The sequence below is a fragment of the Nymphaea colorata genome, chromosome 9 (genome assembly GCF_008831285.2).
Source record: "Nymphaea colorata isolate Beijing-Zhang1983 chromosome 9, ASM883128v2, whole genome shotgun sequence".
Classification (NCBI taxonomy): Eukaryota; Viridiplantae; Streptophyta; class Magnoliopsida; order Nymphaeales; family Nymphaeaceae; genus Nymphaea; species Nymphaea colorata.
The window spans coordinates 17,809,778-17,837,024 of NC_045146.1; the positions used below are offsets into that span (position 1 = coordinate 17,809,778).

Sequence of the window (27,247 nt, forward strand, 5' to 3'; positions counted from 1 at the left end):
TATATAGAGAGAGAGAGAGAGAGAGAGAAAGATATATATAAGACTGAGCCACATCAACACTCTTTCATACCATTAAATAAGACATTCCAGAAGCAAACTGAACTGAGGACGTAGTTAATATATGCTACACAACTGGATCAATTGCGCTGCCCATCATTTGGTAGAGAGAGAAAGAAAAAGTGGAAGTCCCCAATAAAGAGAAAAAGAGCTTGGAATATGCTTGGAATCTGATGAGATTTGGCAACAAATAGAAGAACAAGTTCTCAACGGCTCTTTCTATACGTATGCTTTGCCGGAAGTGCTCTTGTTCTTTTCCTGAATTTCCTTGCACTTTCTTCACAAGTAGATTAATTGGGTAGAACAGTGAAGTGGTAGGGTCGGCATTTGATCCAAGGTTTTCATCTCAGCACTTCACGACTCCCTCTTTAATTTGTCTTTTGAATCGGCAAGCGCAGTTCACAAGCAAAAGGTTACAGTTCGAACAACTATTAATGGTGGTTGCCTTGTCAATCAATAACGAAAACTGCGTCACAGCTAAAACTGTTCTTCTTTCTTTTTCTAAAGTAAAGCACCATGAACAGAAAATTTTTATTTTTATTTACTAAGAACAGAGACGATTTGAATGTTCATGATCTAAGGGGTCATGTCAATTTTCTCTTATAATGAGTGAGTACATTTTAGAAAGAGGACTCAATCATATATGGTAATGGTATAGTAAAAACTCAAAACCACATTTATCTATATCGTGCGTGAGACTGGGACACCCTTATATACCAAAATTCATATAATATCTTTTTTACCAAATAATCCAACCCAAGAGACTGACTGCATGTTCTCAAATTGAAGAAGATGTTCTAATTCATTTTTGGACTAAGAAAGTAAAACGCACAAAGAATTCGCTTGACGGATGTTTTGGAGCCAGTATTGCAGAAATGACAAACATGTCCTGAGGATAAGCTTTTTGGATGCATGTTGACCATATCAACTTTCTTTGGAATAGAAAAAGATGGCAACCAAACTGGAAGATCTATAATCTTTTTTGTCAAACACAAGAATGTTTTTGTCAATGAAAAGAAAAGTGCAAATGATAAACCCAAATCGAATTGTGTTCCCGAGACAAAGTAAAAAAACGTAGACTCAGATTGAAAATTGAGATTTAGGTGACTGCACATAACAGAAACAAATTAATGAAAAAAAAAATGAAAACTGAAAAAATGGAAAGTAAAATCAAAGTAGGTAATTGACTTTCCTCTTTAATATGAGGGTGGCGTCTCCATTTTGAGCAGCCGTTCCCAAGCATTACACGCTAGAGAGAGAGAGAGAGAGAGAGAGAGATTTCTTGCAAGATGATTCATTCATAGAGTTGTTGAGCTGGGTACATCGTTTTTGCTGTTTGCTGTTATTTTGGTTAATTTGAGCAATTGGTTTGCCGGAATCTGCTTCTTGGAGAGAGAGAGAGAGGGGGGAGAGAGAGAGAGAGGGGAGAGATAGATTGAGAGAGAGAGAGAGAGAGAGAGATTTCTTGTAAGGTCATTCATTCATAGAGTTGTTGAGCTCGGTACATCGTTTTTTCTGTTTGCTGTTAGATTTTGGTTAACTTGAGCAATTGGTTTGCCGGAATCTGCTTCTTGGAGAGAGGGAGATGTCTGTAGTCCAGAAGGAGTTGAAGGATTCAGGATCGTCGTCTCCCTCACGCCCCAATTCAGCTGATGGGTCGTCTCCTACAGCGCGGTTCTGCAATCTCAGAGGTGTCCAGTGGCGTATAAATCTCGGCGTTTTACCATCCATTTCTTCCTCAATTGACGATCTTCGACGAGTGGCTGCGGATTGTCGGAGGAGGTAATCCATGGATAACATTTCATTTCTTCTCATTTGTTCTCCTTTGTATGACTTTTCATGAATAGAAGGAAATTCGCGAGTTGGGTTTCCCTTCTGGCGATAATGTTCTTCCTTTGGATGATGTGAATGTCTTCCCATTTGGAATCTTTTTATATTTCTTCTAAGGGTAATGCATTTTTAGGTGACGAACTTGGGTGTAAAGCTCGGCACCTTCTATTTGAAGACGGGATTATACGGACCTCTTTGATGAATGACGTACTTTCATAATTTCCTTGTTCTATTAGAAGCACGACTCCATTGTTTGTGGGAAAGAGTTGGTTTTTTCTTTGAAAAAGCTGAATTTGTGATGCAGAAATGGTTTATAATGATTTGTTTGTTTAAAAGTGAATTTTGTTATGCATTTAACATGGTAGCTTTGAATAGTTTTTTCGTTTTAGGAGAGGCTTTGAAAGTTCACTTGATAGGGGGTAGAAATTACGTTTTTTCTCATTGTGTGGATTCTGGAGCTCTTAAGAAGTAGGCTGTACGATAAAAGGTTGGTCTTTATTAAACTTTAATGTTAACTGCTGCAATTTTGGTTCTGGAGGAGAGGAAATTCAGCATTTCCTCCTTTTTTCAAAGTGAGAGTTGCTTCTACATAAAAATGACGTTTGTTTCTTCTTTCTTTAAAACTGTTTTCTCCTTGTTCTTCTTTAATGACTTTGCAATCTATAATTTTCAGGATGTGTGAGAACGTGCACTGTAAATTCTGTGTCTTTCTTTCAAAATTGGATTACATAATTGATGGTTGCAAATGTTAGGTATTTTCAACAATATTCACCGTCAATAGATCTTAAAATTGGTTAATGATGAAACTTAGATATGCTCCCGTAGGTGGTGTATGTTTCAATTTTATTTTCTTTCTTCCAGTGATGCATTACTATTGCTATTTACCTTTTTTTTTCTTTTGATCTCTTTCCCTCTTTGAAGAAGTTTCTCAATTACGTGTTCTTTTTCTGTAGAGGCAGTTTGAAGGAAGAACTCGTGGGTTTGTTTACTTATTTGTTATTTTCAGTTTTCACCTTACATGTCTAACAATGTAGAATATGCGTCCATAAACTTGATGTTTTTCTATCATACCGAGAGAAATATAAGATTTTTTGTTGCAATAACTATGATTATTTATTTGGATTTGCTGATGTTCTTTTCGATGGATGTTTCTTCGTTATTCATTTCTCTTGTGCATTTTGTTTCATTAAGCTGCTTCTGTTCTTTAACTGAATTTGCTTATGTGCCTTGTCAGGTATGCGGACGTGAGAAGACACCTTCTGGTTGATCCCTATGTTGCCAAGAATGAGTTTGAAGAGCCAAACCTTGTCATGGATAATCCATTATCACAAAATCCAGGTATGTAGTTGGTTCTCATGTATGAATATATGAACAGTATTTTAATGGAACTTGTCAGAAATTCAGGTTGATTCTCAGGTCACTGTTCTTGTAAGGTTGATGGTGTATTCCATAACCATTAAGCTGATAATGAGTTCCTTTATAATTTATTCCAGCTGTTAAAAATTACAGCTATCCATTTGTGCTTCTTGCATAAACGCTCATCCAGCCAAGATCACATCAATTAGCTTGGTTAACACTCATTTTACTGAATGAGCACGCTTCTCAAGTGAAGCTGGGTCTTCTCAATGAGGACTGAACATTAGTTCTTTGCTGCGAAATGAACTTTACAATGCTTTTTGTTTCTAATCCACAATAAATTTCTATCCTTCGCCCTTTTTTAATTTCTACTCTATGCATATTTGTGCTTTTGATTTGGGATGTCTTCCTAATCTTGCAAGAACCCCATTCTTATGCTTCCTCTCATCAAACAGATAGTATGTGGGGCCGCTTTTTCCGTAATGCTGAGCTGGAGAAAATGTTAGATCAGGATTTGTCAAGATTGTATCCAGAACATGGCAGTTATTTTCAGACTTCAGCTTGTCAAGCAATGCTGCGACGAATATTGCTGCTTTGGTGCCTTAAATACCCAGAAACTGGTTATAAACAAGGCAAGGTCTTTGCATATTTTAATCTGACGTGACAATAGTTTTTTTTAGCTTCTTGTATTTCCTGATCTTCCTTTGCTAATGATGAATGGTCAGGTAGTACCTTGGATTTTTTACTCCTCTGATTGTATTCATTTGATCTTGAAGAAGAGAAGCTTGGCTATATACTCCTTTACTTGTACTTATTGATCTTGATTTTCAAGCATTTCCTATACTTCTTTTTGCCCTTTCTTTCTTTTTCTCGTCTGTCATTAATGTTGGTTGTGGATGCTACATTTTCAATACAAAAGCAGGATTTGATTCTATATCCTTCGCTATGTTGATGATACATTATATTCTCTTTCTTTTTTGTTTTTCTGTATGTTCATTTAAAAATTGATTCCATAGTTGTCCCTTCTTGTAACGGAATCATGCCATTTGCTTTTTTTTTTTCTTTTAAAAAAGTGTAGAAAGCACATTTGAACTTTAAATCAATTGGCAACACATGTCTATCACTTGACAGAATCATGGAGAGAGCCTTCTCTTTTTTCTAGGGAATGATGTATATCTTTTCTTCTCCATATATCTTAAACCTATGTGGATACATGCACCCGTAGTAACCACAAGTATCTTTTTCTGGTGATCCTAATAACAGGGATGCATGAACTTTTAGCACCATTACTGTATGTACTTCATGTTGATGTGCAACATCTATGTCAAGTAAGAAAGCTCCATGAGAACCATTTCAATGACAGGTTTGATGGTATGTCTTTCACTGAGAGTAACATGGAACAGAATGAGTTTTCAGCCAGCGGTTCTCATCTTTTTACAAACCAGGCACTGCGGAATAGGGATGGTGATAGTCTTTCCGGAAGCCTTGGAAAGCTAAGCAGTCTTGACGAGCTGGATCCAGATGTGAGAACCATTATAATGGCAAGTGATGCATATGGTGCAGAAGGGGAACTTGGTATTCTTTTGTCAGAGAGATTTCTGGAACATGATGCTTATTGCATGTTCGATGCTTTGATGAGTGGTGCAGGTGGTGTGGTAACCATGGCAGACTTCTTTTCTACTTCACCCTCCATTAGATCTTTGACAGGGTTGCCTCCAGTTATTGAAATGTCTTCTTCATTGTACAGTTTGTTATCAATTGTTGATTCTTCATTACATTCTCACCTTGTGGAGCTTGGTGTTGAGCCTCAATACTTTGCCTTGCGATGGTTGCGTGTGCTATTTGGTAGAGAATTTTTGCTTGAGAACCTCTTGGTTGTCTGGGATGCTATATTTGAATCACTTAACAGACCCATTGATTCCAGTGTTGATGATGATTCTGGATTTAAAATTGCTAGTTCTGATCGAGGAGCATTTATTTCTGGGATGGCTGTTTCAATGATGCTTCAAGTGCGATCTTCCTTGTTGGCAACTGAGAATGCCACCTCCTGTCTTCAGAGACTGTTGAACTTTCCAGAGAATGTAGACGTACAGAAACTGATTGACAAGGCAAGATCTTTGCAGGTCCTTGCACTTGAAACACGTGTCTTGCAATCTCCTTCACCTGTTTTTCATGAAAGGAGCAGATCATCAACTGGAAGAACTCAAAGCCTTAGCTCGCCACTCAAGCTCTCTGGTTCTCCTAGTGTCCCCATCAGTCCTGTGCGTGAGAGTTATTGGGAAGAGAAATGGAGGATTTCAGTATTGCAGAAGCCAGATCATCAAAAAGGAGATGCAAGTAATCGACTATCAGCCGAAAATGAAGGGCTTGGAAAACCACAAACCAATTTGGTAAGAGCAGAGTCAGATCCCTCTCCAACAAATTTAAGAAAGGATAAAAGGAGACCTCATGGGCCTGTAAGAAGGAGATTGTTGGATGAACTAGCTGAGGAGGTTGGATCCAATAGAAACATGGAAGAAATTAATGTGCAGGATAATTCTGTTCAAGCTTCAGGAATAGATTCAGAAGTTCAGAAGGATTCAGGGGAGATTGAAGGAGATGATGCAAAGAGGAACTTTTCTTGTCTGGATGATGATATATGTCAGGACAGAATTTTGACTGGTGAGGACTCTCCGGTCTTCTCTGCATCCACCTGTTCTCTTGGCCAAAATCCTGATATTGAAAATGATTCTGACAAGAGTAGCACTGATATACCTCTTTCTGATGAAACTGAAGACATCAGGACCAGCAACACAGACGAATTATGTGTTGCATCTACTTCTCAGCCATTCCCAGGTTTCGTCTCCACTGAAGAGAGCCCAAGGAAAATAGAGTCTGATGCAGGTGTTCAAATTTGTGGTGACGTACTGAATGAAAAACAAGCAGCATTCAAGGAGCGCAAGCCTTTGTCTGGTAAATTTCAATGGTTTTGGAGGTTCGGTCGAAATAATGCTGATGATAGCACAAATAAAAGTGGAATCGAGCCAACAAGGTTAACGAAAGATGAAAGCAGTATCCCTCAAGATTCTTCTGACTCTTCAAGTGCAGAAGCTTGTGCAAATTCATACCCATCTAGCAGTGGAACAGATGGTGCAGACAAGAATTTGCTTGCCACTTTGCGAAGTCTTGGGCAGTCGATGCTGGAAAATATTCAGGTAATGTTTAAATCTTTTAGCTGTCAGTTTCTACAATTTCTATAAGCTGACATGAATCAGGTTCTGTTTGAGGTAAACTAGATACAGAACTGGATGATTGCATGCTTTACACCATAGTGCTTTTGTATCAGTCTGGTGTGTAAGTTCAATCCTCAGTCTGCTTTCAAGTTTTCTGGTAGACATGCAAAATTGACATTTTATCTGCAAAAGGATTTAATCTATATTTGGCAAGAGCCTATTCCTGGCTGAGGCTGAACCTCTATCATGGTCAGGTTTTAAACTTTCCATATTTCTAAATTCAATCTATGCTCTGGCATTAGCTTAGGGTTGCTGACTGAGGCCTAGCTTCATTAGCTCCATGCCTGGTTAGAATCTTACCACAGCAACCTGATTAACCGGTAAACAATCTTGAACATTTTTTTGTTGTTTTCTGAAAGTTTGTTAGTTTTCATTTTTCTTCAAATGATCAACCGCTGCCATTTGGAACTTTCTGATATTTAGTATCTGGAAATGCTCCAATCATCTGCCAGTTGGATGTTCCAAAACCTTCAATTGCAGGCTTTCTGCATTTTCTTTTCCCGTTATTCCCAGTTCTCTGCTATGCAGTCCTAGTCTCATTTAACTAAGATGGACTCTGCCTTTTGGCAGCTTCATCCTGGTTTCTTGACTAAGTCTGCTGGAGCCTGGAACTAGGTGCCCAGTCAGTGCCATGACTGCATTATCAATGTCCTACAAAGACATGCTATCTAGTTTGTAACATTTTGGTTCAGGAAGTTGAATAACAATCCTTATCATTTTGCAGGTGATTGAATCAGCATTCCAGCCTGAAAGGAGTCAAGTTGGGCCACTGAACTTATCAAGGAACATTCTTGGAGGGAAGGGACAAGTAACAGCCATGACAGCTCTCAAGGAACTGAGGAAGATCAGCAATCTCTTGTCAGAAATGTAGGCGTAGCAACTGTGAATACATTTTTGTAATTATATTCTTTCTAGCATGAAGGAGATGATATTTCCTTTTTCAATGTTCCATCAAACAACTGAATAAGAATAAACAGCCAAGAGGGAATTGAAAACTAATACGATTGTTGCCATCCGAAGTATTGAATGTGATTGCACAGAAGTTGAAGCAATATATCTTTGGGCAATGGTCTCTCTCTCTCTCTCTCTCTTCCATTCAGTTTCCAAAAATGTCAGACCTCTGGATGTCATATTTGATTTTATATCTGAAAGGGACTCCTAACCAATTACGTGGTATTTGATATTTGAGCTAGTTGAGTAGCGATTGATCACTTTTGATCTGATTATGTTACTTTGCCCGTAAAGTTCTCATTTATTTGCATATTTACTATAATTTCTTGGGTTTTAGAAGCAAAACATAGCCCCCAGTTACAATGCTAAATGCCAACAGAACTTCGCCTAGAATCGCCAGATACAATTATTAACATATATTACCCAAGATACACATCACTTTGCCAAAAAGATATTACATTTATCTTTGCTAAGGAGCTAGAAACCTGAAGTTCCGCATCCCCAAAAAAGTTTGGAAAAATACAGGAATAAGAGGAAAAGAGGAGGGATATTAGACGACAACTATAAACCAGCTGTGCCTCCCCAAAAAACTGATAACTTTGAAACGGCTTGCATGTCATTGTTTGCATCCGATGTAAGCCTGCGTCGGCCATGTCATTGTTACATCAAATACCCCCATCTCTCAATCAACATTGTGAAAACCAGGTAGAAGAGAAGTTACAAAGCCAACAACAATCATTTGAATCTCCTTTGCAATTCCCCACCAGTTGCCACCGTTCACTGCATCAGCATTTGGTTGGTTCACATTTTCAGCCCCTGCATTTCCTTCTGCAGAAAGTACACGTGCTTTTAGACAGACAGTTTATGATAGTTGACTACTCAAAAGTTAATCTCTGTGTGCACGTAGATCTTTCACAAATATTATGCTTGATCTAGGGAACTATAGAATGGAGTGCAGCAAAGTTTCCCAAATGGTCATTCGTACGAGCATGGAGGTACCTGGTACAGGTTCTTGTTCATTCCTCTGCCTAACATGGGGTTGTGGCGGTGCTATGGCCTGCTGCACCCATTGTGAAAGCCAACGAATAACCGGAGTGAGAGCCCCAGTTTGATACCTGAAAATAACACAGAATTTAACAGATATACACAAAAGAGCGACAAATTCATTATCCAAATATCCACCAAGTATACTAACACATGCATCATATACATGCAACTTCCAACAACAAAGAGCAAATTCACTATCCCACCTATAACAACATCAGCATCATATCCAACGCAACCTCTAACAAAAAACATAGCCTTGTACTTACAGATAAATAATAGAGGCAAACAGCAGAAGAAAGAAGAGCCTTTCTTTTGATCCATCTTGGCTAAACACAAAAACCACAGCGGCCAGCTTTAGGATAAGTAACAAGTCAAGCTGAAAACCAATCTGAAACCTTCTAACCACAATTTGCCGCTCTGGTGCATGTTGTTGTGGCACTTCTTGTCTCTGACCCTCATTATTATTCCCGTCAGTAGGAGCTGGCCTCCTGGAACAGTGTTTGGATTAGTTCATCGAAGACATGTAATCATTAAAGAACATGTACCTTCTGTATGGTCAGATATATCTATAAGAAATATATGAACAGATATGCAAGGAAGCGTATCTGGATTTATCCATAGACAACCGATCTCGACACTATGTCACCTGAGTGCGTGGTGCGGGTGCCGGCGCGGCACATCTCAAAAAATTTTGGTGCTGCGGTGCGCCGAGAGTATTTTATTATATAATATATATGACAAAAAATTGTCTATAAACCAAAAGATTATTAAATAACAAAATGAAAATTGCAATTTGCTAATCATGATATCATTATCAATCATCAATTCAACATTTAACAAGAAATATATTCTAATTTTGAGTTCAAAGATTCACAATTCATACAGTCATACTTCATAGTCCATATATCGATACATATTATATCATCAATCAGAGTTGCGTTCCACTTCCACTTTCACCAATATCTTGATTTTCTTGATTGTTTCCAACGATATCATCAAGTGTGCCGACCAATAACACTGCCAAGTGCCAAGAATCCAAAACCAAGATACAAGAACTTATGCTCGAAAGAAAATATACATATATATAGGAAATCCCATTTTTGTATTCCCCACGTAACCCTTTTATTCCCCCCTTTGCTTCTTTCCTTTCTTCTGCCTCTACAGATTGCCTGTCGTTTTTACATTTTAATTTGTTCTTGTTTGTTCCTTGTTTTTACGAGAGATTTATTTCCTGTCTACAAAAACAAAGCTGATTTTCCTTGTAAAATAAAACCAGGTGTATACTAAAATACAGAATATACTAAAATCGCAAGGATCGACCTACAGAAATCAGAAAATGCTTTCTAATAGTCTAATAGAATGACTAACGTGAGGCTGGGTTGCCGACTGTCGGAATAAACGGCAAAGGAGTCGAAGGCAAGCTGTTGTTCGACTTCGGCTGGCGGTGGGAGAGAGGGAGATGGATTGAACCAGACGCTGACAACAGAGAACCAAACGCTGACAATAGAAAACGAGGAAACCCAAAAATGAGAAAAAAAAGAAAAAGAAAAAAGAGAGAACCAGACCAAACGAGAAAACCCAAAATTCCAAATATGCAAATGCAACGCCATTCTCGAAACAGAAAACCCGGGAGAGGGAGAGTGGGCAAAAGAGATTGCTACTTACCTCGAATGGAGGTCACCCTGCCCTACAGGCTGCAATCGACGACTTCGCCGGCTCCACCCAAGGCGACGTATAGAAGAGGGATGAAGAAGAAGAAGGGACGAAGAGGGATGAAGGTCGAGGAAGAGGGAAGAAGAAGAATAAGGGACAAAGAGGGATGAAGGTCGAGGAAGAGGGAAGAAGAAGAAGAAGGGACAAAGAGGGAAAGGTTGACTTTGTTAAAAACTTAAAAATAAAGATAAAAACCCTAAAAATTGGACCAAAGTAGACTTTCTTGCTTTTGACCGCACCCGACTCGGGTCAAACGCGAGTCGGGTGCGAGTATGAAAAGGATGATTTTAGTTGGGTGCGGCTGACCGCACCTGAGCGACTCTTGTTTGGCCCATTTGGGTGCGCATCGGAGGCGCACCCGCATCGTGTCAACGCGGGTGCGAGACCAAAAATGGCGCACCCAGGTTTCATTGCCTCGACATCAAAGACGTGATTACAAAGAAAACACAAAAATGTTTAGGATGATAAATCATAAATGTGGATGTGCAGATGTGCAGATACAGGTGTATGAAGGCAAATAATATGTACTTGAGCAGCACATATAGCGCTTTACTATAGTTTAGCATCACAAACATGAACCCTGCAAACAAACTTGAAAGACGCATAAAAATTCACTAAGTTGTGCTTTCAAATTGGTTGTTATTGTAGAAAATACCATGACTGCAGTTTATTTCAACATGCGATCATGTAAGTAAGTACCACAATCACATTATGAGCAAGAGGATTTGGCTAGATCATTGACATCATTAACATGATTCAAAGAAGATTAGAAGAGAAAGGAAAGGCCACATCGCAGTTTGAGGATTCCCAAGTGCAACTATGAGAATACTGTCACACTATTTCCACAATTCATTCACATTCTATTACATTAGCAACACTTCAATAATCTATTTCAGGAACTTTGGTTTCATCTTCTTGGGTCCATTCCATTCTTCCTACCATTATCTGATCTAGTATCCTGAGCTAGGGGAAACAAGAAGACTGGGAGCTGTCCTCGTGTCCTTCTAACGAGGCAGTAAAACTGCCTTATGCTGGATTTCCTGCATCACTCCTTCGATTATACATGCACCATGCATGCAATACACATACAACATAAGCAAAGGCTCTACACTGAATAATAGCCACCATTCTAAGTTTACTTTTTCCTTCTCTCTTTCCTTTGCTTACAACAAGAGTGAAGAGAATGTGGAAAAAGGTCCAAGATGATGTTTCAGTTGCTAAGCATTTGAAAAATAATGCCTCTCATTAAATATAAAGCTGAAATTTTATGAAGTGTTCTTCTAGCAGTAAAAAAGTTGCACTCTTAAACAAAAAATAAAAACAGTTGTAACTAACAAAAGAATATGAAATAAACGGATGGTAGTGTAAGGCCTGATTCATGCATACAGAAGTTTGTCATTTAGAAAACAGAATAGTGGATGTTATATGCTATAGACCACAAAACATTAGTTCAATGCACCCGCCTGCAACATTGCAAAAGCTTGCAGACTGAAGTACAAACCAACAATATGCAAATCATGTAAAGGATGTTACCTTGTATCTTATATAATTACTAGGTAATAAACCAGTCAAATTTCCTCATGCCAGCAATCACTAATGTCACGTGCCACTGGCTACTATGATCGAGTAGAATAATGAGTAAATCCTGGAAACTGGAAATTCTTTGTTTTGGCGATCCTACGTCTACATCCGCCCAACTCTCTATAAAAAACAACGGATGCGCAACAAAAAAAAAAGAGAGAGAGAGAGAGAAAGAGAGAGGTTAAGAAGTCTCCAAATTAGCGAATCCACCTGATGAAACACCACATCAATTGACAAAATTCTGTAAACTCGAAATGATATTTAACCTCAGGGGACAAATAAAACAGCATCGACATAATTCCCCAAATACCAAACGTGCACCAGAGCAAAAATAATCTAAAGCCGTTCTCATCTAAATCTAAAATCAAGCATCATCGTCGACGCAAGAATAATTTTCTTAGCGCGCCGACATGATCCAGCATTACATTGACAACAACAACAAAAGAACGAGAAAAACCTCAATTGCAAAAGAATAACTGTCAAATCTGACAAACGAAAAAAGAAAAATATGCATATGACAAAACATTCAATACCAAACACCCAAAATCCCGCTTTGCCAAAGCAACAATGATTAAACTCACGTAGGAAGGCTATAAGTGAGAGGTATGAGCGCCACGGGCGGAGGAACTCCAGGCAACGGAGACATAAACGGCATCGTAGCAATTGCATAAATCCCACCACCATGATCATTTTGCTCTTGACTTTGGAAGGGAAAAAATCCCGGAAGTGTTTGATTGTACATCATTGGGAACAAGGGGTACTGGAGGGCAGGCAAATCATGATTTTTGGGCACCTGAGAAATCGAAACCAATGGATCATTGAACAGCAAAACAAAAGACTAAAACTCAGGTGGATATGAGAATATATAACTAACTAATTCTTCAATCAGAAGATAGAATAACAAGCAAAATTCGAAACCTAAAACTCTATTAATTGGGAAATACGCACCGAAGAAGGTTTCACATCTTCATTTGAGGGAGCGGGTACTGGAGATGACGCATCTGAGCGGTGAATTTGCGCACCTTCCGCCATTAGCGAGAGAGAGAGAGAGAGAGAGAGGAGAGGGAAGCCTCCTGATAGCCCGCCTGCTTTATGGACCAGGGTCCAGAACTAAGGTGCGTTACAAATTTGGTTCGGATTATAACGGAGCTCTTATCCGAATCCAGCAGAATAGATTACTTAGATTATCGAAACTCTTGGCTTCTTTTCAAATTGATCTGAAGTCCAATGATCTTTAAGTTCAATTGGAGTTTTTGTTGACGAAGAACCAAATACCATTACGTCATTATTCATTTGAATTCGGCCCCAATCTCCGTTAGCCTTAATCTATGGACATAGCTTGGCAACATCCAGTTAACTCTATTTTTTCATTTCCATGAGCAAGGACGTAAAAAACTGACTATTAAATGGTCTTCTTCCATGGAAAGGAAAGAGAGCTCTCACCACTTCTTAGGATAGTTAACACTGTGCATTTGGATTGAAAGTGGCAGCAGGACTTCATCCGAGGGTTTCATTTCAGGATTCTTAAGAGATTTTTCTTTGACTGCTGCCCACCTCTGATTGTCAGTTAGTTAAACGAGCAAAACTTATCATAAACAAAATTTACTGGCTTATCGCTTTTTATGGGATCCAGATAGTTTTATGTTAAGAGGTGAAGACTTTTCTTCTCCTAAGAAACTTTGAAGATGAAACTCGGTGATTGAACAAGTATAATAAAATAAGGACTGCTAGAGAACAAGGGGAAATTGTTACCCGGACATGATTCTGTCTCCCAACTGTCATAGATACCACATGTTAAAACAAGTTGAATGATTTTCCGTCCATTCTATGATCTAGACAAATAAAGCCAAGAATGATTCAGAAAAGTGGTTCATTTGACCACACAGGAATAGGAAAATGAAATGGACGAACGGCCTCTACTCCTTGCTTGTCCCTGAACGAGTCCGAGCAAGTTCATGCAGATTCCTTCATGCTTAGCTTATTCATAAAAGGGGGCCTGTTTACGTTTGATGGTACATAGATGTGAACCAGGGGCGGAGGGAAGGAGGGGCTGGCTGGGGCCATGGCTGCTCCATAAGTAATTTAATTGAGCGTGAGAGCCAAATGAATCGCAAGATTCGTGTTCTTAGTTATAATGGGATGGCCTTCTTTTTAGATAGCAGATACAGATGATAAATAATATAATACTAAAGATTTGAGTTCCCCATTTTGATATAAGACATTTATTCGATCTAAAAAGTGCATTAGTTCTCATTTTTTTTCCCATGGCCACGATAATACTAAGCCAATACATTTCAGCAACATGTGACCAATTAACCAGCCAAAAAAGATACTTGTTACAAATAAAATCTTATTCTTGTATCGCCCCTCGACACCCCCACACATTTTGGGAACATGCTTGTATTTTTTTTTAAATTTCTAACTATAGAAAATTTTTGATAAATTTTGTTCTGACTTCTTTACAAATTTTGAAAATATTATTTGACCCCTCTAAAAAAGTTTCTAGTTCTGGCCATGACGTGAACTACAAACATTTTTACCAGTGAGAACCGTGCCAAACAGCGCAATTAAGATGGACAGGAAAAAAGGAAGATTGTTCAGTGCGAGGACCTGTTTTTTACGAGTCCAACCAGTTTTTATCAATCGAAAAATGTTGCACAACGAAAAAGAAAAGATGATCATGATTCATTCATTCATAATGTGAGGGCCTGGTTGTAGGAGTCGAACCAAGCAGAGCAATGAGTTGGGCAGTAAAAAAAAAAAAAAAATCTCCAGCTTTGGCTTAGGTAACAGCGAGGTCTTCATGAAGTAGCTCGGACTCGGCTCATGCTGATCTTATTTTTAGGTCTCGGTCACTTTAACTCTCATGGTACAACATGAATAACAACAAAAAGATTTTCCATAAATCCTACCAAAACCCCAACAGAAACGAGTTAGGCAGCTAAAAATGTTGACTGGTTCAGTGTAAGGGCCTGCTTTTTGGAACCAAACCATGTTTTTACGAACCAAGCAGAGCAATAAGATGGCAGCAAGATTATGGTCCAGTGCGAGAACCTGCTTTTTACAAGTCCAACTGAGTTTCTATTGCCTCCAACAAAAAAGCGATGAGACGGGCAGCAGCCAAAAGCGAGGACTTTAAATCAAACAAGTGGAGAACTACACAGATTCTCAAACCTTGGCCAAGTTAGCTGTGGATGCTGACGAACGAAATCTGATGTCCACGACAGGAATGATCTCGTAAGTTAACTCCATGAGCAACCATTACAGACCAGTCTTAAATCTTTAGCAAATTCGACATCTACCAGAAGCTAGACATTCTTTATGCTGAATCTGCGCCTGGCATTCACAATATCATCAACGTCTTCTCGCTGGCACACTTACAGGATAGCGTGCAAAATCTCTCAGCAAAGCCAGTCAAGCCAACCTGTTAGACTAGATCCAGAATAGGCCAGAGAGGAAGGGGCGGGAAAAAAACAGAGAAACCACGGCAACATGGTTCACAATACAAAGGTTCTTGGTATATGAACAACAGCATTGAAGCATGTATGATTGTGAACAACATTATGTCATTATATTTTAAACTTGCAACTGCATAGCAGTACAGAATCTGTTTGGAACTACAGAGAGCTCACAGAAAATGAAGAAAAGCTTTTAGTCATATAAACAAATGGTCAAAAACTTTATCATACAATTACACTTGAAAAATGAACTGCACAACATAATAGAATCTGGTTTCAAGCGAGGCCTCACTGCTGTGATGGTTGTCGTTGCTGAGGGAAGTTGGGATTTTGAGATGCGTTTTGAAGAGCTACTAAGCCTGACTGTAGATTCTGTGCATTGGCAGGTAATCCACCAAATCCAGGTTGCACACCATGTTGTTGCTGTTGCATCTGCATCATGCTCGTGGAGCTTGCTCCTCCCATGTTAAACACTGCAACAAAATGAATTAAAGATCCTTCAGTGCTAAAGAAAGACGAGAGAATAATATATTTCCTAAAATTGGTAAAACATACATAATATGTATATATATATATATATACAGCTTGAATTGGTTCAGTTATCAGATGATCTACTGGATTGTAAGTAAATGATTTAGGCGCTCATCAAGCTTAATAATTGGCAACGGTCAAATTTCTGGGTACAACTGTATGTGAACGACTTAGGCCCTCAACCAAGTTTTGCACATTGTGTCTCTCGAGGATTTACTTTGACATCCTTAGTAACATCTTACACTGCTAACATTTATGTTGCATCTCCAAAAACTTGCACAACCAGGGTAACAATTCTAACCAAATAGCATCATTGCCAACATAAACGAACTCAACTCCCTGCTAAAGGAGAAAAGAAAAGGGAAACAAATAAATGAAGTTTAAAAAGAAATGGATGAGACAAAATCACCAACTGGAAAGATATACATACTTTGGTCACTTAGAATCTGAGAAGCATGAGGTCGCTGTGTATGTCCACCAGTAGGACCAAACTAAAAACAGCAGAGACAAGGAAATTAGAGAAGCATATTCAAATGTCAATTTCTTGTGAAACTTGAAAACCTGAAATCAATTCCAAAGACACAAGCATTTCAAATAAAGGAAGGCACATGTGCTGCATGCAAGCACAGGTGTCACCACCTGCAAATATTCTTGAATCTCTATTCAGGTAAGTTATAACTTGCAAATTAGGTCACCACCTGCAAATATTCTTTGTAGAGCCTACTCGTATACAAAAAATACCTTTCAGTTGCGTATAACAATGTTATCAAATGCGTAGCATATCGCGTATCGGTCGGGCCGACCTATACGTCGTATCGTAACGTATCGTAAAATTAATTTTTAATTCTTAAAAAATATTAAGAATTCATAAAAAATAGAAAAAAATCCAAAAAAATCCAAAAAAAAGCAAAAATCAATAAAATCATGAAAAATGTATTTAAAGGAACATTCATGTATATGAAGTATGAAGTATGAACAACACATTCCAAAATAAGAAATCAAACATTCAAAATAACATAATAACCAGCCGAAGAGAATTAGATTACATCACAATTCATAAGTTCAAAAATCAAAACATATAGTGTTTAGACTATATGTAGTGTTTAGAAACAAGAAAAGAGAGAGAGGAGCATAGGTTTTAAAAGAACACGCAAAAAAGGGGTCGTCGGGCCCCTTTTTAATTTTACTTCTGTATTGTGCGATACGGCCCCCGTATCGCACGATACGGGCGATACGCACGCATATCGAACACATATTGTATAGGTTTCTTCGACCTATACGATACGTATCGTACGATACACATGCATATCGTACGATACGGATAACATTGGCGTATACCACTTGTACAGTTTTAGTATCACTTCTACACTATGTAAATCCACTGCCTATACATTTGTACTAGCTCCGTTTCATTTTTTTTCCTTTCATGACAGTTTATGCAATTCTTTAAAGTTTATTCACGACATCACCACTGTATAGGGTGGTCTCAATAACTCTCAGGCTTTTCCTTGAAGTTATTTTCAGGACTACTACTTTTTTTCTTTCTCAAAATTTACCTTCATTGAACTTCACTAATCCAGTGTGAAAACAATTTGTTGACATCCACTCAAAATTTCAGCTTTGACTTCCATCATCAAAATGCTTACCTGCATTCTTGGAAGCAATGTCTGTGATGGAATAGCAGCTGACATGTTGGAGAGCTGACATAGAACAAACAAACATAAGAACATGCTGTAACCAAATAGACAAAGTAACAATGGCTTCCTCTCAAGACAGTGGAACTTATTGAGGAGCAAATCCTTCTCACGGGAGAAAAGTAAACGCTCCCTCTTAGATGAAGAAAAGTATTAAGTCGCACCTTATAGGTGATATTTCATCGCAGCAAAACTGATTATACTCAACTTTCAGCAATAACAAGGCATCTTAGTTCAAAAAGAAAAAATTTTGGTAGAATATGATACTGAAAGTTAATAGTTTTCTCCTTTGAATAAGTTACCAAAAATGACTAAATATGGTAAAAGCCAGTAAGCAAGGAAGTTTAAGTGCAATCACTGATTTGATGAAGAAAGAAAAGTGACCATTTGAGAGCTCTGCGATGTCTGAACAGCATTGAACAGTGCATTATTTGTAGTTCCTGGAAACTGGCCCATATGGCTTCTCAGTTGATTTCCTTGGTTAATTTGTCCCTGTGTAATATTTTGTTGGATGTGTCCAGGTTGCAACGGCCTGCTCTGGAATTGCTGGTGTGCTAGAGACTGTGAATATTGTGGTTGATGTTGGCCATGTACCTTATTCAAGAATGAGCATATTGCAACTTCAAAAACAATCAAGGATAATTGATACAATTATCTATAGAGAATCCCAGATATTTCAACCAAACAATATTCATAAATTTGAAAGAGAAACAAAATGGTAAGATCACAAGAAAGAAATTAATACTGCTTGGAACTTCGGTTGTAGCCCATGTAGGTCATGTAGCTGAGGCATTGTGTTCTGACAAAGAAAATAAAACGTAAGATGATTTCACAAGACTACATTTATAGACACTGTCTCAATCACAATAACTCAACAAGTTGAAATGTCATGATAAATGGCGAAGTGGGAACATGATGAATACCAGGGAAACCTCAGCACCTACTAAAAATTTTAAAAATGGAAAATAAAAAAATAAGGGACACAGTTTGAGTACAAATTTCTTTTAGAAATTTAAATAAAACTTATGAAGTTATTGAAATGAAAAAAATAAAACAAAGACTGAAAAATAATTAAACTTAAGAGAACATATGATAAATGAGAAAGCAGTCCCAATTCCCAAAACATTCCTGATAATGTCACCTATATAGAACATCAAACCAAAGGCTCCACTGAACTCACTGGTTCAAGTAAGAAGAATCAGAGAGAGGCTAAGTAGTCAAAAACAGAATTCAGACACAAGTTGGTCAAGACCCAAAAGGACTAGCTGGAACTAGCCAATCCGAGAAGATCCAAGTTGATTGACTAGAATAAATAATATATCTCTATGCATATGTAAATATAATCGACTGCGGTAATCTATTATTATTATGGATGAATATATTGAATTCGGTCGTTATGGTCGGACTTTATTATGGATTTCTAACCACATTTTCTATAGGTCCCTCTTATCTCTTACTTCTAAGAACTCGGGTTATGAAAGAAGGGAGCGAAAAAGAAGTCAACTAATAGGCTGATTAGTCTGGCCAACTAGTCACTTGTTTGCAACATAGGTTGGTTGACAACCGGCTCAACTGACTAGCTGGCATTTTGAATAGAACAGAAAGATCACATTTAGAGAAGGGAGAATAAAGAAACTGATTACTAAGTGATTGCACTTATAGTAACACAAGACTCAACAAGATTTAACAGGACATGTGGCATATGCATGTCGGTATGCATGTATAAAGCATATAAGACAATTTTAATATAATGAAATGGGCCAGGTCCAGAACACATGAAAGCACACATATACAAGTCATATACTCAAACAAAGGAATAAATAACTACCTTTAAAAATGCTACATCACACACACAAACACATGCATAGTTTCTGATGAAAGACACATAAAGTAGGACCAAGTGGTGTATAGAGGGCATTATCAAAACGAAGTCATCATATGTCTGGTGAAAAAATATTGACACAAAAAATATATACCTGCACTAATCCTGGTGTGGATGACTGCCTGAACTGTTGTTGAGAAAGCAACTGTTGCTGATGTGGTGGCAACTGCCCAAGCTTCTGCCTTTGCTGCTGTTGTGCCTGCTGCTGGGGTGATGGTGCATTCATCAGGCTTGTTGCTTGTCTTGGTGAGTTGGCATAAGATAATGGAGATGTGGTTGTATTGTCAAAGGAAGAAGCTCCAGATGGAGAAGGAACAGACCTTCCAACAATTTGGGCTCCTGACGCCTTGCAGGACAAAGAAAGCCAGTTGAATGCAAGTAACAGGTGGTAGAACTAAAAAAACTCCAGCAACTTTATTCCACAGATGAAAAAGATGAAACTATATATATATATATATATATATATATATATATATATATATATATATATATATATATATATATATATATATAGTAAAGAAAAATGATTAGCCATTCAGGAAAAGGTGGGAAGCTCCACATCTGAGGTATCAACTATCAAACTCATGCTTGAAGTAAGAAATTAACATGATTCACATCCAGCTACCAAGACCTGAATATGAGAGAGAAATCTTCAGAAATATGTAGCTGCATACAGAACACTTTGTACAGTCTAGATAGTTGTTCATGGATCATTTGCATCCTGAGATTTTTTTTTCACTACATCAATAATCCATACATTCAGAAATTTTTAAAATATAAAAGACATAATATTAAAGTAGTTATTGATAATGACATATCTAGCAGCTCAGTGCTCAGTTGGACAGTCAGTCAAGCAGGAGACGAAGGCACATCTCTTGTACACTTGACATAAGCTTGTATTATTAAATGCACTGTTTTTACCAAATAACATTTTTAATCAATGTTTTATAAAGAGAAGAAAAAAATTGAAAACATGGTACAGTTAAACAGTAGCAAAAAGATGAAGGACGACTTTTGGGACCAATATATAGGAAAAACAGAAGTTACAGCTTTCAAGAGTTTATGGTATTTCAGTCTCCGAACCTGCATAACAGGACCCTGGCTGTTAAGGTTGCTTGGAGGCAAACTGGGAGTAGCACTCTTTGGATAAACACCTAAAAGAGAGGGGAAAATGTACCATCACTAGGACAATAGCAAAAACAGACCAAATATACAAAGCTCGGTAACAGTTTTCATATGTTCACTTACCAGAAGCATCTGTTAAATTTTGGCCACCATCACCACTAGCTATAACATCTGCGAGATGTGCTGGCAGCACAGAAGGAAGATATCTTTGGTCCCCAGATATTCTTAATCCTGAAATTCCATTCAATTATGATATAAGTATATATACTTACACAAGTGCCATAGTCAATTCTAGAGATAGTGATCAAGGATAAAAAAGTAATGCAGGCAGAGAGGAAAATTCCAGTAAACAAATATACATCAAGATTTACTTTGCAGATACAGGAAGGACAGTACCTTCACCAACATTCACCGAAGCTCGGAGAATGTTCTCCTGTTCTTGAATCTTTGCAGTCTGGACCTTGTCTAAGGTGGGAAGCACGGTTGGCCCTTGACGAGAACCCAAGCCATAAGCTTTACGAATATCTGCGATAACCTTTTCAGCACTATCACAAGCTGCTCCAATCATGTCAATTCTGTTCTGCACATATTTCACAAAAGCTTTACGTTTGAACCAAAAGAAAAAATTACATATTAATTGGGGCTTGAGTAAACCTCATGCACCTTTATCTTTTCAATCTGTGTTGGTATTGGGAGGTTCTGCATCCCAAGTAATAGCTGTTCCTTCTTAGAGGTATCCTCTGCTTCCATTTCTGGAAGAAGCTTAGATGACAGCATGACCGGTAGTACTGTAACCACAAGTACTTTTAGATGCAGTCCCATTTAGAAGCTACAAGCAGGAAGAACAAACACCAGCAGATAGAAAGATAAATACCATCTGCATGAATGTTTTGAAGTTCCTATGGGCTAACCTAAAAATGTATAGTAAAAAATCATGCTCCTAAATAAAATTAAGCAAATACGGTTCCCAAACAATATCATGCATGTTCTGGAAAAAAAATTTCCTTTTTGGAACAATAGTATCCTGTAAAACTTGTCCAGAGAATTTGTTAGCAAGAGGCATGCAATTTTTCCTCATAACAATTGAAGCTTTCTGCCGTGTGTTATATCATTTCATTGAACTAATGAAATTACATTCTGTTACCTGATCTTCTCGTTTTCTCCTTTTAGAAGAAAAAAGTTATTCGGAGAGAAGAAACTAGCACATTAAAAGTTACAGGAAGTGAAAAGTGGATATGTTCACATAGCCATTTCTCCAGTTGAACAACCTAAAAAATGTGCCAAAATTTGTACAAGTGTAAGACTTATGCATGATATCACATGGCACAGGTTTTAGAAAAGGTTTTCATCAGGCAAAAGAGAAATTTGCAATACCAATCTTCAACATCATGTCACCGGTACCAATTGATTCTTAAGCACCCTTCTCTAGCAGGACTATAACTGTTGCACATTGCAGAATCTTGTGAAATAACTAGAACCAACAAGAACAACACATATATTGCCTCAAAAGACTTAATTGAGCAGGATGAAAACTCACTTTCCAGCATTAGAAGAAGACGGGAAAAGGATGACACTAAAATAACCATGACTAACCAGATCCATATGAGTGACACATAATGAATAAAACACAACTATTTTACATAAGAAATGAATGTATCAATACTAATCACAAAAAGTTAGGTATTACCATCAGAGTCAACAATATAAGCAATAATAAAATTGATAATCGTGTGATATATCTTTTTGTGAACTGAAAGGAGAAGAAAAGGCATTCAAATAATTGGATCATTTATATAATGTTGACGCCTGGAGAAGCTAATACCAACTCCACCAAGAAAAGAAAGATAACCATGGACAAAGAATAAACATATAGTAAAAAAATTGATTTATGTAGCTAACCATATATCAAGTAATCACCAGCCTACTCTATTCAAGACTTCAACCTTTGATACCATGGACAGTTGCACAAAGAGATGAGGACATACTTGTTGAGTTCTCTGCATTTACGAATTTTGGATGTACTACAAATGCCTTGGAGACCTTTTTTATGTCCTCCACAATATTGAACAGTTCAAGATTAACCATTGAAAACTGCCCCAGAACATCTTGCCTGACATATTTGAATTATTGGTGAGTAACATATCGATCCTCTTTAAACATCAAATGCAAAAGTAAAGAACTCTCAAAATAGAGTATCCATTTTCACCCTATTCCAACTAAAATGCCTCATCTTCATGCAAACAAAAAACGAGTCTTAAAAATCAGAACATGCATTCACATTAAGGACAAGAAGTCGGAAGCATAACATGGCCTTGCAAAGAAATAATTGAATTGTTGTTAGAGGAAATAGATAGCACACCAACTATCATAGAAGTATCGAGCAACGCCAAGTTTTTAGTAACCTTGTGCAAATTGCACCAAGCAAGGATGACCGTTAGGGCCTTCAATTTACCTATATGTTTTAGCAAATAAATACGTTTCAGTAACCCACCAAATATTTTGTGATAAATTTAAGTGGCTAGGTGGCATAAACCCTTTGTACTAAAAAACCACACCTATGTGGCCCCTAGGCATGCCAAGGTCCTGCATCTTATAATACCTAGTGGCCCAGTTCAGGAGAGGGTCTCAGAAAAAGTTTTCTTCTTCTTCTTCTTTCTCCTCTTTCTTTATTGCTTTGACTGTTTTTGGCTTGCCTATTCCCCTGCTCAATTGCCGCCTCAATGCTTTTTTGGAGGTCCACTGACTAGGCAGACCTCACACTTTTCACTACATAGCATAAACCCTAGGTAACGGCCTTCAAAATCTTTCAGCTTATATTAATTGTTTCAAATACTTGGTCCACTATAGTGGCACAAGAACTAGTTTTTTAGTGCCTTATAACTAGCATAGAAGTTGAAGGCAAGCATCATTTTGTGACAAAACTTCCTTGATTCCTTGTGTTACCAATTTAGCGCTATCTTTTCTTTTCGGAAACAAAGGTTAGAGTTGATTGTTGCCAATATTGGCTAAGTCTTTCGTTACTTTTGTTACCTCTGCTGGCTATAAGCCATGGTGTAATCAGTTTGTTTTAGATAATAAAGAATGAGGAATTGAGACGTGTGTGGGTGCCGTGGATGTAGGTCTTCATGACTAAACCACATAAAAAATTGGCTTTATTTGTGATTGCATTAAATTTCTATGTCGTATCGGAGTCTTTATCAATCTCTGTAGAGGTGCTGCACTGCTTTCACAAAACAGCAAGTTCTCTGCTGCATGCCGCTTGATACAGTTGTGATTCTATGACTTCTGTCCACTTTCTGCTCTACCAACATTTTCCACACCTAGGGCAATGCTGTGTGCAGTGTGGATATCTTCAATATTGTATTCCAAGTGTGTTCTTAAGGGAGTTTTGTTTTTCAAAAGGGATATAGATGCTATAACAACAAAGAGAAATGACTTTATATAGATGTGTTTTTGATAAAAACACTCCTTATTTTTCTCAAATATGAACGAAGTTACGACTCAGGGGGAGTTGGTGTTACCAAGCCTTGATATCTATGACAAATCTGTCAGTCTAAGGGAGACTGTGAACTTATTGAACCCTAGGAAGATAACACCCAAAAGATTATGCCTAATAGGATTGCAGAATGTCAATCCATCCTGGGGAGATCTAAGCATTCCAAGCCTCTGGTGTGACTGAATGATTATGTACCTTTTTCTATTGTTGCCTATCCAGCAGAAAGTTAACTTGGATACAGGTATGTTACTAAAACCTATAGGACTTATCTTAGCAATATCTCTATCTGGACTGAACTTGCTACTTATGAAGAAGACAAGAGAAATCCTATTCTTACATGGGTCCAAGCTATGAATGAAGAATTTCAAGCTCTCCATAAAATAAATCTTGAGATTTTTTTCCTACTCCTAGAAAGTACATAAAAATAAATCTTCGGTTGTTTTTTTCTCTAATTCCTGGAAAGAAGGTCGCTCATAGTCCGTGCGAGTAAGTGAATACTCGTCGTCGAGTAGGGCGATGGTCGGCCGCGTTGCTTAATGACATCTAGTCGTCAACTGGCTTCGGCTGGGGACTTCCTCCCAAGAGAAGTCTACCCCCACCCAGATTTCGTTGATAGTAGATAGGCACTTGGAGGAATGGCCAAGTTCTGATAGGGCCTCATGGCCACGGCTTGCCGATGGCCAACAATGGGATAAACCTGGGTGATGGTGTGCTGAGTGCTTTGCACTCCTCGTCTAGTCCACAGTCCCGAATAATGATGAACGCTTCCGCTAGCTTAAGAGATGAGTCGGCTAAGATAAACCATAAAATGACTACGATAAACCATAAAATGACAGCACCGTCAAATGATAAGGCAAGTTTGGTTACAAAAGGGTATACACAAACTCAGGGTCTGAATAATGATGAAACTTTTGCTATTGTTGCTAAGATAAGACCGTCAGGATTATTCTTTCCGGTGCTTGCAATTATGCTTGGCTTTTATATCAAGATGTTACGATGCCTTTCTATAGGGAAATTTGAAAGACTAAGTTTATATGCAAGTTTGAAACTCTGTCCAAGGCATCCTAGAGGATGCATCAATCTGATGTGCAAATTATATAAAACTATTTATGGCATAAAATAATTTGCAAGACCTCGTATTTTCATCTAAGTAATTTTATAAAACAACAAGCAATGTTGATAAATCATCATTTATTAAGAAAGAAAGTAACATATCTGACAATTATCTTCATTTATGCAGATGATATTATATTGATAAGCTCATACGACAAGAGCATCTTGGATTCTTGAGCACTAAAGCTCTTCCTCATAATACTTTTGATGTAAAGGATATGAGCAAATTGTGCGACTTTCCAGAAATTGAAGTTTCTCACCCTAGAAAAAGACTGTTATTTTCTCAACGCAAGTATATTTTGGACCTCAAAGCCTTTGAGTCAAAGGTGCCGGCAGATTAGGGTGCAAGTTAGTTGACACTCCCATGCATCAGTGTAGAAACTTGCAATTTCTCATGAAGAACTTACTATTCATAAGGAGGGATACCAGAGGTTAGTCAGCAAACTCATTTACCTTACTATTACTAGACCCAATATAACATATGTTCCAAGTTTTGTCAATCAACAATGTGCTTCCCAAGACTGTTATTGGAAGATTACCAAGATATTACTATAGAAGCGAACTCCAGGGCAAGAACTATAGCTGAAGAGAAATGGTCACAATAGAAGTCAATGACTCACTAATACGGACTGGGAAAGCAATTATGATAAAAGATCTACTGTAGGTTATTGTATATTCATTGGAGGAAATATGGTTTCCTAGAAAAGTAAAAAACAAGGAAATTATTTTTAAATTTAGTGCCAAGGTTGAGTATCGTGACATGGCAACTACAGCCAGCGAGATTGCCTGGACACAAACTCTTATAATGAAAATAGAGCTGCCTGTAAATTCTCCTATGTCCATGTATTGTGACCCAATCAGGCTGCGACCTATAACTGTCAACTCTACCTTCAATGAACGGACTAAACAATATCTAGCAGACACCGTTTGTGACTATAGTAGTTTTGCTTAAAACATCTCGTCAGGTTGAACTTTTCAAAAGCCATATACTGAATCCCAATTGAACAATCCTTTATGTCAAGTCCTATCGTCACAATTATGCTTCGGACGATACAGATATCTCTCCAACTCCATCACCAAACTGTTTCTGCAATCACCCAAAAAGTCGAGCCCTTTTGCCCACTAAAGAAATGAAATCTATTAAGAGGGTGCACGATCTCTCGAGACATTCAGCCCAAACATAGGCTTTAATAAAACTAATGGGAATTATCAAAATTGGTGACCTTCTACCACTGTATCTAAACCAGTAAACTCCCAAAATTGTGGTTTAACCAACAGAAATGCATTCAGAATCTAGAACTACAGAATCGGACTGAGATGAAACGAAGAGGTGGATAAGGTACCATTTAGGGGAGGCATTGGCTCGGGCCATGGCGTCGAAGTCCTCGAGGACGCGGGAGACGGTTTTGAAGAGTCCGAGTGCTCGGGTACGGAGAGAGTCCAGATTGAGCTGCTGCTGCAGCGCCTGGTTCAGCTTCTCCGGCTTCGGCTGCGCCGGCTCCTGCGTTCCCACTCCTTCCGTCGTCGCCATTGTCCCTCTCTGCCTGAACCGCGGGAGAGAGAGAGAGAGAGAACGCGAGAGAGCCCCAATTATAGGGACCCGGCACTTGGATGGACCGGATACGGACTCGAGTTGGATGTCCCCATTGCTACAGGTCGTCCAGACGATAGATTTGAGCAAACACAAGAAAAATAAATAATTTTTGTATTTTATCGATTAAAATGTGATCAGAGAGGACGTAGGCGGCAGTAATACTTGTTATAAAAAAAAATTATTTGTTTATTTATTATAAAATGTATCTCGTAAGTTTTTTTTTTTCATAACTTCCAACTTTTTGTGGAAATAAATGTCGTATAAAAGTACAAATTTTAAATTTTGACATTTAGCAAAGAAAATTGAAATAGCTTTATTGCCAATTACGATAAATTAATTTCAAAATGGACTCAGAATACCAAGTCTAAAGAACAAGAATTTGTTGTGGTTTTCTTTGATTTGTAAGAAAAATTACAAGAAAATAATTAAGCTAAAAAATAAATGGCCATCGTTCTTTTTCTTTTGATATTAACATTAGTTTTTCCTTTAGTTGTATTTTTTATATGTTCGTTAAAATTAGATGTACAGCGTGTTCGGGTCATGGATC

General features: G+C 37.9%; 3 protein-coding genes across 5 annotated transcripts; 1 reads left to right on the plus strand and 2 right to left on the minus strand.

Annotated features, from left to right (window-relative positions):
- The first annotated feature begins 1,085 nt into the window (after nucleotides 1-1,085).
- On the plus strand, nucleotides 1,086-7,582 carry LOC116260404 (uncharacterized). Its single transcript, XM_031638729.2, has 6 exons — nucleotides 1,086-1,375; nucleotides 1,587-1,839; nucleotides 3,122-3,225; nucleotides 3,699-3,875; nucleotides 4,507-6,437; nucleotides 7,240-7,582. The coding sequence occupies exons 2-6, from the start codon at nucleotides 1,643-1,645 to the stop codon at nucleotides 7,384-7,386; spliced, it is 2,556 nt and encodes an 851-aa protein (XP_031494589.1). The 5' UTR covers nucleotides 1,086-1,375; nucleotides 1,587-1,642; the 3' UTR covers nucleotides 7,387-7,582.
- A 254-nt stretch (nucleotides 7,583-7,836) lies between these two features.
- LOC116261528 (uncharacterized) lies at nucleotides 7,837-12,911 on the minus strand. Its single transcript, XM_031640330.2, has 5 exons — nucleotides 12,756-12,911; nucleotides 12,389-12,600; nucleotides 8,780-9,001; nucleotides 8,466-8,581; nucleotides 7,837-8,294 (listed from the first exon to the last, which is right to left on the minus strand). Exons 1-5 carry the CDS (start codon nucleotides 12,837-12,839, stop codon nucleotides 8,149-8,151), a joined length of 780 nt encoding a protein of 259 aa, XP_031496190.1. The 5' UTR covers nucleotides 12,840-12,911; the 3' UTR covers nucleotides 7,837-8,148.
- A 2,442-nt stretch (nucleotides 12,912-15,353) lies between these two features.
- On the minus strand, nucleotides 15,354-26,677 carry LOC116260831 (mediator of RNA polymerase II transcription subunit 8). Of its 3 annotated transcripts, XM_031639345.2 has the most exons (12): nucleotides 26,450-26,677; nucleotides 22,483-22,607; nucleotides 21,161-21,285; nucleotides 20,894-21,077; nucleotides 20,621-20,728; nucleotides 20,456-20,526; nucleotides 19,467-19,718; nucleotides 18,236-18,289; nucleotides 17,875-18,084; nucleotides 17,443-17,496; nucleotides 16,227-16,287; nucleotides 15,354-15,738 (listed from the first exon to the last, which is right to left on the minus strand). In XM_031639345.2, the coding sequence occupies exons 1-12, from the start codon at nucleotides 26,635-26,637 to the stop codon at nucleotides 15,554-15,556; spliced, it is 1,617 nt and encodes a 538-aa protein (XP_031495205.1). In that variant the 5' UTR covers nucleotides 26,638-26,677; the 3' UTR covers nucleotides 15,354-15,553. The 3 variants fall into 3 exon arrangements, with proteins under 3 accessions (XP_031495205.1, XP_031495206.1, XP_049935597.1); XM_031639346.2 differs by lacking the exon at nucleotides 18,236-18,289; XM_050079640.1 differs by lacking the exon at nucleotides 26,450-26,677 and having other exon boundaries at nucleotides 21,161-21,326.
- Between the last annotated feature and the right edge of the window lie 570 nt (nucleotides 26,678-27,247).

Excerpts from the sequence above, each read along its gene's own strand:
- LOC116260404 (XM_031638729.2), top strand. The coding sequence starts at position 1,643 with ATGTCTGTAGTCCAGAAGGAGTTGAAGGATTCAGGATCGTCGTCTCCC. Across the intron at positions 1,840-3,121 it reads GCTGCGGATTGTCGGAGGAG|GTATGCGGACGTGAGAAGAC; the intron begins GTAATCCATGGA and ends GTGCCTTGTCAG. Across the intron at positions 6,438-7,239 it reads CGATGCTGGAAAATATTCAG|GTGATTGAATCAGCATTCCA; the intron begins GTAATGTTTAAA and ends ATCATTTTGCAG.
- LOC116261528 (XM_031640330.2), bottom strand. The coding sequence starts at position 12,839 with ATGGCGGAAGGTGCGCAAATTCACCGCTCAGATGCGTCATCTCCAGTA. Across the intron at positions 12,601-12,755 it reads AAGATGTGAAACCTTCTTCG|GTGCCCAAAAATCATGATTT; the intron begins GTGCGTATTTCC and ends TCGATTTCTCAG. Across the intron at positions 8,582-8,779 it reads TTTGCCTCTATTATTTATCT|GTATCAAACTGGGGCTCTCA; the intron begins GTAAGTACAAGG and ends TGTTATTTTCAG.
- LOC116260831 (XM_031639345.2), bottom strand. The coding sequence starts at position 26,637 with ATGGCGACGACGGAAGGAGTGGGAACGCAGGAGCCGGCGCAGCCGAAG. Across the intron at positions 22,608-26,449 it reads GCCAATGCCTCCCCTAAATG|GCAAGATGTTCTGGGGCAGT; the intron begins GTACCTTATCCA and ends CAAATATGTCAG. Across the intron at positions 19,719-20,455 it reads GCCAGGGTCCTGTTATGCAG|GCGTCAGGAGCCCAAATTGT; the intron begins GTTCGGAGACTG and ends TTGTCCTGCAAG.